This window comes from Nicrophorus vespilloides, unplaced genomic scaffold, assembly GCF_001412225.1.
Source record: "Nicrophorus vespilloides isolate i.1.1-1 unplaced genomic scaffold, Nicve_v1.0, whole genome shotgun sequence".
NCBI classification, from domain to species: Eukaryota; Metazoa; Arthropoda; class Insecta; order Coleoptera; family Silphidae; genus Nicrophorus; species Nicrophorus vespilloides.
Genome location: NW_017096056.1, coordinates 20,697 through 33,984, shown reverse-complemented (window position 1 = coordinate 33,984; position 13,288 = coordinate 20,697). Strand labels below are relative to the sequence as shown.

At 40.5% G+C, this 13,288-nt stretch overlaps 6 protein-coding genes across 8 annotated transcripts in view; 1 reads left to right on the top strand and 5 right to left on the bottom strand.

The window, feature by feature from the left end:
* Nucleotides 1-621: 621 nt before the first annotated feature.
* Nucleotides 622-4,726, bottom strand: LOC108569320 (DDB1- and CUL4-associated factor 6-like). Of its 3 annotated transcripts, none has more exons than XM_017930830.1 (11): nucleotides 4,343-4,726; nucleotides 3,875-4,019; nucleotides 3,541-3,813; nucleotides 3,336-3,489; nucleotides 2,914-3,226; nucleotides 2,669-2,858; nucleotides 2,247-2,607; nucleotides 1,800-1,944; nucleotides 1,595-1,734; nucleotides 1,272-1,539; nucleotides 622-1,210 (listed from the first exon to the last, which is right to left on the bottom strand). In XM_017930830.1, the coding sequence occupies exons 2-11, from the start codon at nucleotides 3,960-3,962 to the stop codon at nucleotides 1,070-1,072; spliced, it is 2,073 nt and encodes a 690-aa protein (XP_017786319.1). In that variant the 5' UTR covers nucleotides 3,963-4,019; nucleotides 4,343-4,726; the 3' UTR covers nucleotides 622-1,069. The 3 variants fall into 3 exon arrangements, with proteins under 3 accessions (XP_017786319.1, XP_017786317.1, XP_017786318.1); XM_017930828.1 differs by having other exon boundaries at nucleotides 623-1,210; nucleotides 1,800-2,058; XM_017930829.1 differs by having other exon boundaries at nucleotides 625-1,210; nucleotides 1,272-1,524; nucleotides 1,800-2,058; nucleotides 4,343-4,725.
* A 418-nt stretch (nucleotides 4,727-5,144) lies between these two features.
* On the top strand, nucleotides 5,145-6,281 carry LOC108569303 (cytochrome b-c1 complex subunit Rieske, mitochondrial). The gene is made up of 2 exons (XM_017930810.1): nucleotides 5,145-5,740; nucleotides 5,799-6,281. Exons 1-2 carry the CDS (start codon nucleotides 5,263-5,265, stop codon nucleotides 6,110-6,112), a joined length of 792 nt encoding a protein of 263 aa, XP_017786299.1. The 5' UTR covers nucleotides 5,145-5,262; the 3' UTR covers nucleotides 6,113-6,281.
* Nucleotides 6,282-6,376: 95 nt separating this feature from the next.
* Nucleotides 6,377-7,854, bottom strand: LOC108569304 (parkin coregulated gene protein homolog). Its single transcript, XM_017930811.1, has 5 exons — nucleotides 7,674-7,854; nucleotides 7,308-7,583; nucleotides 7,077-7,248; nucleotides 6,868-7,017; nucleotides 6,377-6,815 (listed from the first exon to the last, which is right to left on the bottom strand). The coding sequence occupies exons 2-5, from the start codon at nucleotides 7,554-7,556 to the stop codon at nucleotides 6,655-6,657; spliced, it is 732 nt and encodes a 243-aa protein (XP_017786300.1). The 5' UTR covers nucleotides 7,557-7,583; nucleotides 7,674-7,854; the 3' UTR covers nucleotides 6,377-6,654.
* A 4-nt stretch (nucleotides 7,855-7,858) lies between these two features.
* On the bottom strand, nucleotides 7,859-9,652 carry LOC108569300 (zinc finger protein 62 homolog). The gene is made up of 3 exons (XM_017930806.1): nucleotides 9,649-9,652; nucleotides 8,710-9,582; nucleotides 7,859-8,538 (listed from the first exon to the last, which is right to left on the bottom strand). Exons 1-3 carry the CDS (start codon nucleotides 9,650-9,652, stop codon nucleotides 7,859-7,861), a joined length of 1,557 nt encoding a protein of 518 aa, XP_017786295.1.
* A 276-nt stretch (nucleotides 9,653-9,928) lies between these two features.
* LOC108569299 (zinc finger protein 239-like) lies at nucleotides 9,929-10,459 on the bottom strand. Its single transcript, XM_017930805.1, has one exon. It carries the CDS (start codon nucleotides 10,457-10,459, stop codon nucleotides 9,929-9,931), a length of 531 nt encoding a protein of 176 aa, XP_017786294.1.
* A 404-nt stretch (nucleotides 10,460-10,863) lies between these two features.
* LOC108569298 overlaps nucleotides 10,864-13,288 on the bottom strand; it is an 11,522-nt gene continuing 9,097 nt past the window's right edge. Inside the window, exons 10-11 of the mRNA XM_017930803.1 lie at nucleotides 12,463-13,287; nucleotides 10,864-12,024 (exon numbers count right to left, since the gene is read on the bottom strand). Of these exons, the coding sequence (XP_017786292.1) occupies nucleotides 10,980-12,024; nucleotides 12,463-13,287 (1,870 nt within the window). The 3' untranslated portion in view covers nucleotides 10,864-10,979. The remainder of the gene's footprint in view (nucleotides 12,025-12,462; nucleotide 13,288) is intronic.

The following is a 13,288-nucleotide window of genomic DNA, read 5'->3' as shown; positions in this document are numbered from 1 at the left end:
TATTTTATATTCGTGGATTATAATTTCTTCTTGCATGCACTTTTACAAATACTGATCGTGTTTCATTAACTTCGGAAGATGAACATGTTTAATTTTGTTTTTTTTTTAAATACAACATTGACGTTATGAATACTTGTAATTACGTCCAATTTATATGAGAATAGTGGTCACAATTATTATTTTTCTTTGGATTTGAGTTTAGGGTGATTGCACATCAAGCAATTTACGAAAAGATTGGAAATATTTGGGATAGGCAAGATGTGTTTCCACTGTCCTCATACAAAGTGTGTAATAGTATTATTTAAACACATATGTATATATTTATGAATCACACATAAGTAAAATTGACGTCAAAGACATAACAAAATATATATATACAAATAATATTATTGTTTATATATTGCTGGCATTAATAATAATAAATATAATTTATTGTATACATGCATATACATACATAAATACAAACAATTTGAAAACAATTAGAAATAATTGATATTTCATTATAATAAAATATGATTTTATTTATATGTATAACGTTTATATTCTTGTATAGCCCGCTAACGGATGAATACAATATAAATCAGGTATCTTTTATAATAATTACAAACGAAACTAGTTGTAATAATAATCAAATTTACAATATATATATATGTGTAATATAATTCACATAGTAAAGGGCAAATGGATGACATTTATATAATATACTATGTATTTAATAATCGAAAAGGAATCAAATGGCACGTCAGCAAGGAACAACTTATATCAACAACTAATAGAAGCTAAACGTTTGCCGGGCAGCACACAACCCAATTCAATCAATTATAAGCAAAAACAAATAGAAAAACGTATCTACGTTCGGGGTATTACTCTCATTGCCTACTAATAAATAGTAGTGTGTACACACGGACTTACGAGACTGAAATTTAAATTGAGCAACAAAAAAAAAACTTTGTCTTTGTAACAACGAACGCGGGTAATGGTGATGGTAACAGCTAATTACACAAAATCACTATTTCAAAACTGAAAATATAATGATCATACCCGCCGTTGAATGTAGTAATGAATATACTTAGGTTTGCTCGTTATCGCCGCGGTTCCGCCTACCCTGTCGGATCTGATTCAAGCAGGCCAACATCCTGATCATGAAGGCGGCAGGAACGGTTATGGTATCCTTCGTTTCCTCCAGCATAATTTCGTTTCGCTTCATCAGCTGCAAAATTCGAACGATTAGTAAAACGTTTGGATGGTTTAGCGTAATAAGATCATCGTACACCGTGCGCATGAACGCGATCGAAATCGTTGTCCTCCAGTATGGGACCCCAAATTTTGATGTCATGATCTATACCGCTGGTAGCTAAATATGGCAAAGTTGGATGCGGTTGAAGACAGTTCACGACGTGATTGTCGGCCTGGAGGAGCATCTCCAGTTCGGCCGTATGTCTGTTCCAAACGAAGACATGTCCGCAATCCGAGCCGGACATCACGTAATCGTTTCCCCAGAACGTAGCTTCTTTGATCATTGTGCTGAAAGGATAAACACTACCGATCCTATTACAATTCCTACACATAATATATTTCCCCAAACAGTACTAACCGCGCGTTCCTGTGACCCACGTATTTCATTTTCATCTCGGTTTCGAAGGTATCGTAGAAGCCGTCTCTTGCTCCGGGCATATTCGAATCGGAGTCATCATTGCAATCGCAATCATCGAAATCCACATCCTCATTCGAACTCTGCAAATAATTTATCTGATGTATAATGAAACTTATAAATTCGGACTGTAAATGAAAATAATTACGTTTCTACGTTGATCGGTGGATGTTCCCTCGTTTACATAGTTGTTGGTCGACAGGCTAATGGTTGAATTCGAGGTACTCTGTTCGGAGTACCTGAGACTAACGGACGGCTCAGCGCCGTGCTGCTCTATAAAACCCTGGCGTAAACTGCGCAAAATTGACAAACGGTTACGTAACTGCCTAGTGACAATTGATGTGTTTACTGTGGATGATACGGATTGGTTACTGTCTGAACTGGGAGATGCGGGTGTGTTATTTGAACTGAAAAATAATTACAAGACCCAACGTCAGCAGGCACAGACATCAAAAAACAAAAGAAAAACATATGTTCGTCTACAGGTTACCAGACATATATGCACATTTGTAAAATGTTTGTTAGCTATAGTTGATATTTAAAAAAAAAAATAATATTCTGGTAAATAAGTGAGAAATACAATGCTTTCACAAACCTCTGGCTATTTTCGCCACTCTCATCCATATTAACATCTTCGATAGAATCTTCGCTCCGCATTACCACATCTTCTTCTTCTGGAGCTGGCTCTACGATAACTGGAGGTGGAGTCAGCGGAAGGACAGGTGGCGGTAAATCGGGAAGAGCGTCCGCATCTATACCGCCGGGCTCGATTGGTTCTTGATCTTGAGGCTCTTCAGCAGGTCTCGGGTTTTCCGGATTTCCATGGTCCAAGGAATCTTCACCGCCAGCACTGAGGGCAGCCCTGGTCATGGGATCGTTCAACATTCGAGATAGTACATCGGTCATCCTTTGCATCAACGTGGTTTGCAGTTGTGGTCTCGCCTGACTGATCACGCCTACGATAAATTATATGATAAATACCATTCTTAAAGAGCTTTCTTGCGAATTTCAACTTACTGACGCTAGAAGTGGTCTCCCTTTCAGGTCTAGCATCTGGTCCAGTGTCAGACCAATCTCCGCGAAGTCTCAAACGCCTTACCGGAGGCGGCGACCGTCGCTCCCTTTTGGTGCCCATCTTATTCGCCAAATATTTGATCTTATCCCATTGCGAGAAGTGCGGTTTCTTGATCTCCTTAGTTTTGGCTTCCTAGAAAAAGTACAAATTATAATAACATATTCGATTATAAATTAGATCCACATACTCTTAATGTGAATAGGTAAAGATGGTCGCACGAATAGCTAACTAGCATATCCTTTCCGTCTTCGCTGTAACCCAAAGAAGTGATCCTGTACGGCCTTTCCTCCATTCTTGGTGCCATGAACGTGCAAAACGGCGTACCACCATTCACGTCTAATGAACATTGAGTTGAAAGCCAACGACGATCATATAGACGAACAGCCGAGTCTGAGCATCCAATGGACAAGTGATGGGTAGTCATAGGGTTTATGGCCAAAGCGGTAACTGCGCACGGCGTTGAAATCAACACATCTTCTCTGCATATGGTCTTGTTGCAGCTGCACGGAGAATAACAATTAGCGATTCGTTAACATATTCAGAATGGAAAACAAAAAGAAATTTTGTTAATGGTAAAACTCAAAACATATAATTTATACTTTTTTTTACTTTGATTTGATGCGAAGATCGAACCAGCGTACGGTGCCATCCTCGCCGCAGCTCAAGAAACTGTTGGGATCGTTCGGTATCGTGATCACCTCATACGTGGTGCCCGCATGGCAATTGAACTGGTTCTTCAAACTTTCCTTGGGCCTCGCCAAATCTAAAGAAACAAAATTATTTCTGTTTTATCCTTTTAGCTTCATTTAATTACCTGTATGCAAGAGGGTACCATCGCCGGAACACGAAACTATCTGCTGGTCATTATGGCAAGGCAAGAATTTCGCGCTGAAGATATTGGCATGATGGCTGGTGCGGTAATTGTACAAGACTTTGGAGTTGAAACCGTGCGTTATGACTAGATGCTGATCGTCTGATCCGGAGAGGATGTACTCGCCGTTGGAGCTCCATGCCAAAGTATTTACGCATCCATCGTGAACAGGCAATCTGTACATCAATCCCATCCGTTGTATAAAGTCGCGGTTATCTTTAACAAATAGTACATTATTAAATATAAGCGCTATTGTGGAGAACACATGAGTTACTACCTTTGGCATGACTGTAAATCATGGACCTATGAAGATGTCTGTAAGGCTCATAGTAGATGTCTTTGAAGACAGAGTTTTTCTGATTCATGTTGCCTTCTTTCTTCAAATATAAATCCTTCACCAAATCAATTCAGACCAGAGCAATCTGAAATCATAGAGTATTTCTGTAATGTTATTCCAAAAACCCTGAAAGATGACCTCATCTTCAACAATTTGTTTACTCTCACATACCTTGAACCCACCAACAACAAGAACAATTTTAATCAAACTCAATATCAAGACTGCTAAACAGCAATTTTCCAATGAAAACATATGAACTGACAAATTGATTAAACATACCTTAGCACCATGACAACACATTGTTTTAATCATATTTTTTTTTTGATAACAGACATGATTACAATAACAAACAATAAAACAAAAGATATAACTTTTGTACTACTACAACAAGGGTTGTTTTGTTCTTACCCATTTCTCCACTGATAATTTATTGCAAGCTGACAAATTGATTGGAGGTAAATCAATAATATTAATATGAAGAAGTAAAAAAAAGACACACAAAGTCGTCGATTTGCGCCCGATGTTTCGTACTACCCGGAGACAACCAAGTCCAATGTTTATTTTTGGGCTGTACCATTTAAACCCTCCATTTGCATACGCCTTGCACCATATGAGTGAGGAACGCGAGCACCGTGGAATTATTTTTAGGTCGAATTTTGCGTAATTTGTATAATGAATCGCGAATTATTTGTGTGTTAGAGCCAATATGTGTGTATAAACTTTCTGTGTGTGCAGATACTTCACATTTTTTCTGACAAATGTCAGCTGTGTTGTGTTTGTCTCTCTTGCACAAACAACAACATGCAACCCAACCATCATCCATGACCATTGCGATTATATAACTTTCATATAAGATATCCTTTAAGGAAAGAAACATCAACATGTTTTCATTTTTAAATCCAAATTATAACACATCAAAACTCTCAAAATATAAAGTATCCTATCCTTTATAATCATATTTTACACATTTGATAATTTTAATAATGAATTTTATCTTTTAATATATAATAAAATTTAAATAATTACAATAATAAATATTAAAATAAGCAAACTGCTTTTATTTGTTTGTGTTATGTGTTTGTTGTACCATAATTAATCAGTATAATTAATGAAATCAGCAGCAAATTACCTAAAGAAAACTATACAAAACTTTTTGAACGCAATGAACGTAGTTTAATATCGATTACTAGAGTTGGTGGATTCGTAAAGTTTGTGTTGGCAATTGTTACGTGAAAAATCATTATATCAGGGCGAGCTTCAGTCCGGTGGTTAACAACTATTTCGTTGCATAATATAATAAAGTCCAGCGAGCAGGAAAGCCCTCGAAGATGATCAAGACTGGGAATTTTTCCAAGCTCATCAAGTCCACTAGCCAAGTGGTGAGTAACAGTTACAAGACTAGCAACAAGGCTGCTGTCATCGGAAAGAAGGATGTCACCCAACCACCAACCTTGTTGTTAACCAATGGCAATTTGGCCAAGAGCTTGCCCACAGGCAACTTCTATGTGTGCTCTGGTCCTGGAGTCACCACCCAAGTCAGGTTTGCTCACACTGATATCAATGTGCCAGACTGGTCTTCGTACAGACGCCAAGACAAGAAGTCAACTGAGTCCGAAGACACCCGCAAAAACTTCACTTACTTGATTGCTGGTGCTGGCACCGTTGGCGGAGCTTATGCAGCTAAATCCGTCGTGACCCACTTCATTTCCTCAATGAGTGCGTCTGCTGATGTCTTGGCTATGGCCAAGATTGAAGTCAAGTTGTCTGACATCCCCGAAGGCAAGAGTGTCACCTTTAAATGGAGAGGTTTGCATATCTTCAATTAAGCACAATCAGATGTGACTAATGTGGTTGTGTTTTTTAGGTAAACCTTTGTTCATCAGACACAGGACTGGCAGCGAAATTTCCACTGAACAGGGTGTCCCATTGAGCCAGCTTCGTGACCCTGAGAGTGATTCTCAGCGTACCCAGAAACCGGAATGGCTCGTCGTCATCGGTGTGTGCACTCACTTGGGATGCGTGCCAATCGCGAACGCCGGAGACTTCGGAGGTTACTACTGTCCGTGTCACGGTTCTCACTACGATGCTTCGGGAAGGATTCGTAAGGGTCCAGCACCTCTTAATCTTGAAGTACCAACATACGTCTTCGCCGATGACGGCTCCCTAGTCGTCGGTTAAACGATCGACCTTTTTAAATCAATTATCTATATTGTATTTTATATTTATTTCCGACCCGACACCGAAATATAGAAGAATATAAAAGAGGTTCTGTTTCCATCAATGTTGAGATTCTTGATGAACCAAATGTGATTTTTTAGATGTTGGAATAGTAAATTACTACAATTAACGAATTGTTCGATTTTCTTTAGCATAAATCAATTGTTGAAACCATCCAGACATTTGTTGAATAATTCAACATCATCCTATAGGCTGCACATCTACAGCAAGTAAACTTCATACTTGATACTGGTTGAAAGTGTTTAGGATCTTGAATGAAATAAAATCGATAAAGAATGTTTAACAGCTACTAATTCTTATAAGCTTAATTATCTAGTAACAAATATCTTACTAAATACAATTTAAAGTAATAATTCAACAGTTTATAAGTATATATTTTGTAAGTTTCATTGTGGTTTCATAGGTCTAAATAATATAGTACGCTCTCTAGCAACTCGAGCATTTTCTAATTTACTGCAATGTTCAGAGATAATCTATGTAGATTAGTTCAAAACACAAGATTCGTAGGTGGGAATCAGGTATTTGATGTTGATGAACGCATCTTCACCGCCGTATTCCTCCAGAGTCTCGAGCGTTTCGTTGATAACGTCCGCCAAATTTTCTCCCTTCATCTGACTGTAGTCCAGTCCATCTCCGCAATTTACTAAACGATTGAATTGTATTAATACTAATAATAATATATAAAGAATACAAACCATTCTTCTCCTTGAATAAATTCAGAGTGGGCAAGAGTTGTCTGTAGTATGGAACCAAAGCCTCGCCGATCAGATCGAAAGATTTAACCAGATGCTGAAGAACCTTCAACGTGGCAATCATTATAGACCTGTTCTTTGTACGCAGCGCATCTGCAAGAAATGTGTGTGTATTATTATACTAAATGATGTTAAGATTATTGTTCTAATACTTTTGATCGGAATGATCAATTGCGGAACGCATGGAAATATCTTCTGGCCACCTTTGTCAAGCAGATCAGAGATACCCTGCAGCGCCAGAAACCTGTAGGGGTCCTCCAGTTCGCATAAACCATCGAAGAAGGTGGGTAGAATGTGCGAGTAATCGAGTTTATGTATGTCCTTCTAAAATTCGCTTCCGAGAATGTTTTGCTATTTCGTGAGGTGTAGTTATTCATGTTTACCTTCCAAGTGCATTTAGTCCGTTTCGCATCAGCGGTCACCGGCAGTTCTCCCCTGACATAAGCAGATCTGAAGACGGTGTTTTTCGGAACATTCTCCTGGTAAGGATTGCAGGTGGGTGGAGGTAGAACGCAGGTGCCTCTCTGGAGGGCTTGCACCGTAAACGCAGGTACGATGCGACACTTCCTCTGCTTAGGCGCGTTCGGTAGAGGCCTGTGCAAGGAATCCCGAAACTCTCTTCCACTTACCATTCTTACTGCTCGAAACTCATGAATTTGCTAGAGACGTTACAAAAACCTTTTTACCTGTCACTCAAAAATATACATTCACGAGAACCGCACGAAATACGTATATTTTAGGGCAGTTACCTTAGAAACTGAAATGTTGTTTGATCGAACGCTGCGCCCAAATATTAATTACTGCAGTGCAGTAATATAGCGATGTTTGGATATCGCGATTTTGTAGGCGAATGAAAGTAAAATAACTATTTACTACTACGTTATTATATTACAGTAGATACATTTCTTAAAGAGCAATAAAACTTAGGAATGATTTACTTCTGATGAACATTAAGGTGCTGTTTGAGCTTGTAGTTTTTGGTGAAACCCTTGCCGCAGACGTCGCAAATGAAGGGCGTTTCTCCTGTGTGCACTCGCATATGCATCTTGAGGTTGTAGGGATTAGAGAGTATCTTGTAGCAGACAGGACACTCCTTCGTCGTGTCAGTTCCGATCTTGTGGATGCTCCGCATGTGTCGCACCAAACTGTTGGAAAATTTGAACGCTCTGCCGCACATCTCACACTCTGCGTCCTTTTCCTGCTCGTGATTGAGCTTCTTGTGAATGGCCAAGTACCTCTCCAGCACGAACCGCTTCGGACAGCAATCGCATTGATAAATGTCCAAACCCTGATGGAGGATCATGTGCTCTTCGTAAGGGAGTTTGTTGATGAACTTCTTGCTGCAGATCTCGCACTCGTAACGGAACTCTTCCTCCGCGTGTAGACGCACGTGGTTCCTGAAAGATCGCTTGAAAATGGTCGTGAATTCGCAGAAGGGACACGCGAACGACTTGGAGGAGTCGGCTAGATGGTTTTGCACGTGCAACGAGAAATCCACGATTCCCTCGAAGTTCTGATCGCAATCCGAGCAAGCGTACCTCAGCTCCGCATTGCTGACAATAATGATTTGTTCCTCTTTGTCGATGGCATTCCTACAAACATATTCGCTACAGTCTACATGGATATTGCCGATTACATTATTTGCAAATAAAAAAAATAAATTTGAAGTTTTATATATAATAAAGATCAACTATAGTGATTTTTTTAAGTTGTAAGGAAGATAAATACATGATAAAAATAATAATATTTATTAACTAGATGTGTATCATTAATAACAACCTTTACATGATTTCAAGTGTAAATTCATGATGGCCCTAGATACGAAGCCCTTTGCGCAGATGAGACATTTGTAGGGTTTCTCCCCTGTGTGATTTCGCATGTGGATGACTAAGCTTGTTCTTTGCGAGAAACATTTCTCGCAGTAGGTACATCTGTAGGGTTTGACGCCCGTGTGTATCCTCTCGTGCTCGATGAGCAACGGCTTCTTCACGAAAGCCTTCTCGCAGTACGAGCATTTGAACGGTTTGTATCCGGTGTGTATTCTCATGTGGAACTTTAATTTCTCTTTGCTGGAAAGCTGCTTTCCGCACACTTCACAGACTGACACGTTCCCAGCGTGCGTGTTGTTCATGTGAAGCTTCAAACTGTTCCTGTGCTGGTACTGCTTCTTGCACAGAAGACACTCGTGCACGTCGCCATCGGTTCGATCCTTGTGCACGATGTGCTTGTGGGCGGCCAAATGCCTCGAATACATGAACGTCTTCTCGCAGTAAGAACACGCGAACGGTTTCTGCCCCGTGTGAAAATTCTGGTGCTCCTTGAACCAGCTGAATATATTGAATCCCTTCTTGCAGATGCCGCACGTGTACTTCCAAGTCTTCTCGTGCCTCGCGAGCAGATGCTTCGTTATATCCATCATCTCTCCGGTCGCATAATCACAGTTAACGCATTGGAACTTTCCGTCCGCAGAGTGCGAGGTCATGTGCAGGATGTAGTCCAGCACTTTCTTGAACATTCGATCGCACTGCTCGCAGTTGTAGGTGTTGTTGTGGATCTTCATGTGCTCCCTGAGCGTTCTCTGGTTCTTGCATCCCTTGTTGCAGATGTCGCACGTCGGCCGCCCGCCACCGTCCACCAATCTATCCTCCTTTATCGAAACTATCGGTATTAAGAAATCCTCAACATCCCTGCAACGAATTATTCCTGATCAGAAATATATTCAACCCATGACGGTTCTTAACATCCCGATCAACGCACAAACACTACAACAACTAAATTACATCACCTTTACTCTTACCAATTAGAAACTTTTTAGAATTATATTCCAAACTGCACTGAATTCGTAATTGCCGGTTGTTTTCAAACCAACGTAATGAAATTGAATTTAAACAATTCCATGGAGTCAACAATGGGGGAGGATTGATTGTTTTTATTTGGGTAGCGATTTGCGGATGCAGATTAAAGTACAAAATATATATTTGAAAGAGATAACTACAACTAGAAATCAGGCACCCTGGCAGCTCTTCATATGCGAATCCATGACGGCCTTCGAGATGAACCCGTGACTGCAGAACCTGCAGATGTACGGCCTCTCACCGGTGTGCGTCCTCTCGTGCAACCTCAGCGGACTCCGCTGCGAGAAACCTTTGCCGCAGAACTTGCAGATGAACGGCTTCTCACCCGTGTGGACTCTCTCGTGCTCTCGCAGCTGGTCCTTCCTGGTGAAGCTCTTCGAACAAGTCCTGCAAGCGTGCGGTTTGTATCCGGTGTGGATGCGTCGGTGAATGTTTAGCTTCTCGATGCTCGCAAACGGTTTACCGCAGATGTCGCACAATCCTGCGGCGTGAACTTGAGCGCTGTGCCTCCACAGCTCGCTGGCACTCTTAAAATTCTTTTTGCATAGCACACAATCCAAGTCGGTTATCTTTCCATCGTAATCTTCGTTATCATCGTCCTCATTAGTAACTTCCTCTTTTATTAATATCTTGGGTTCGTTCGTTGTGCGGATCGGTCTACGTTCCACCTTCACCACCATTATTTCGTCATCGTCCTCCTCGCCGCTGCCGGCATCCTTTTCTTTCTTGATATCGTCCAGAGTCTTCAAAATTAAAGAATCAGATAAATATGTGCTCGCGTCCACGAAACTAAAAAGAAATACAATTAGAAATCGCATTAGACTCGTTTCCAAGAAGATTGCAACACACAAAGAAAAGATAATTAAAAATTAGAAACTATTATTGGAATATCTCGTAGAACATAGAACACTATTACGAAATGAAAAGTTACAAATGATTGACTAATAATAAATTAACAAGTACCTTGAGTTAGGTTCTATATGGAGATAAAAAAAATAATATTATTGGTTTGCATATAATATATATTTGTAATAAATAACCATTTTATTAACAAAATAAATCAGAATATATCTCATATCTAATTGTAGAATACAATTTGAAGTAAGTTTCAATCTAATTATAATAAAAAAAAGTGTACGAAATGAGGAGAGAGAAGAATCAATGAAAACTGGTACGCGACTTTAAAGAGGTTTTTATTTTTCACTGCATGAATGTCGAATGTTGACCACCCTCGCAGTTCTTCATGTGCGTGTCCATGACACCCTTCGAGATGAATCCCTTGCCGCAAAGTCTGCAGATGTACGGCCTCTCGCCCGTGTGAGTCCTCTCGTGAATCCTCAGAGGACTCCGCTGGGTGAAACCCTTTCCGCAGAACTTGCAGATGAACGGTTTCTCGCCTGTATGCACTCTCTCGTGTTCCTTGAGCTGCTCCTTCCTGGTAAAGCTCTTCGAACACATCTGACACGAGTACGGTTTGTACCCGGTGTGGATGCGCCTATGGAACTTGAGCTTCTCCTTGCTAGATAAACTCTTGCCGCAGATGTCGCACAGAACGCTCGCATCTATTCCCTGGTAATTGTGCTTGCTGATCTTGTGTCTGCGTAGACCGGTGGCACTGGTATAGTGCTTGTTGCAGATGGTGCAATCGTACTTGACCAGTGGCTTCCCGGTCATTATTTCCCAGTGCTGGGATCGTCTGTGCGATGTCAGGAACCACGAGAACATGAAGTGCTTACCGCATATTTCGCACTGGAACGGTTTCTCGCCGGTATGGAAGTTCTTGTGTTCGACGGCGTGCGTGCTTATGGTGAACGCCTTGTTGCAAATCTCGCACTTGTAGCCTGTCTTCCCCTGGTGCGCTTTGATGTGCATCTCGAAGTTGTACTTCGAGGAACTCTTGTAATTGCACATGTGACACGAATATTTGTCATCGGCGTTGTGGATGAGCGAGTGAAGCCCAAAGGTGAGATGATTTTTAAAGATAGTGTCACACGTATCACAATGGATGGGCTCATCCTCTTCCGTCTTGCTGCTGCTGTCACCGTCACCAGGAACGTACTCGAAATCCTCATCTTTCTTCACGCTTCTCGTCTTCCTCTTAGTCCTCGGTGTTTCCCTCGTCTTCCTGCTCTTCGCCGTTACTTTCTTCCCAACATCACTACTACTCAACTTCTTCGTTTCTTTTTCAGCCTTCTCTTCCAAAGCAACAACACTCACTAAAACCGACTTCGCTTCATCACTGTACCTAAAAATAAATCAAATTAGGATAAACAAAATTAATATTTCTTTTTTTAATTTGTTATTTTTACTATTTTATAGAGCACATGAAATAATTGTATATAAATATATATAATAAAAAAACACTCCGTTCAACACTATACGATTTATTCTCCTGACTCATCAATACTTACAACAAACTTAAGATGCATCTTTATTTAAATTTTAATAAGCGTAATTCCAATATAAATATACAGATCCAATTCCTGCTCTTCGATCTTTCTCCAATCTTCAGTTGTTTTGTTTCTTTAACAAAATATACATTATCAAATATAAAATAACTTTATTCTTAATATAATAGTAGGATGTGTTAGAAAAATACTTAATTTTCTAATAATATGCTAACGAAAGTTACTAAAAGAGGAGATCAGTGTAATAAAAGCAATCAGCGATACTGATCAATTATAATTCTTGAGTTATTATTTTTTGCTCCGCAAATTCGTATGAGAAATCCAAATTGGGCAGATCGTGTGTTTTGTAATGGTTAGTCAGATGGTTCTTCGTGATGAAAGCCTTTCCGCAATGGCATTTGTAGGGTCTTTCACCTGTGTGACATCGCAGATGCACAGTGAGGGTTGTTCTTTGAGTAAACGCTTTCTCGCAGAGATGGCATTTGAAAGGTTTATCACCGGTGTGGATCCTTCTGTGACTCACCAGATACTCCTTCGCCGCAAAGCTTTTAGTGCAAAATTCGCAGACAAAATCTTTCTCGCCGATGTGCATTTTCACGTGCGTCTCGAGAATTTTCTTGCTGCTCAATGATTTGCCGCAAATGTTGCAGACGTACGAGCTGAGCTGAAGATGCGTTTTCAGGTGAGTCTTGAGATTGCGCGCGGTCAAGTAGCTTTTTCCGCATATGTCGCAAACGTGCGACCTCTCCTTTCCATAATTGGGATCGTGCGTAGTCTTGTGCTCGTTAAGGGCGCTCATCGTGCTCAGACGATGTCCGCAGATGTCGCAAATGTGCGACACCTTCTCGTGATGCACCTTCACGTGCTTCAAGTATGCCGATTTCGTAACGAAACCCTTGTTGCAATCCTTGCAGAACTCTGAGAACTCGCACAAGTGTTTCTTTCTGTGGCTGGTGAGATGCGATTTGTGCACGAACATCTTCGAACAGATATCGCACTGGAAAGACGGATTGCTATGGCTGCGCTTGTGCGCGTTCACCTCGTGCCTCTGCTTGAACCTCTTGTTACAGACCTCGCAAGCGTACGGCCTAACTTCCGAGT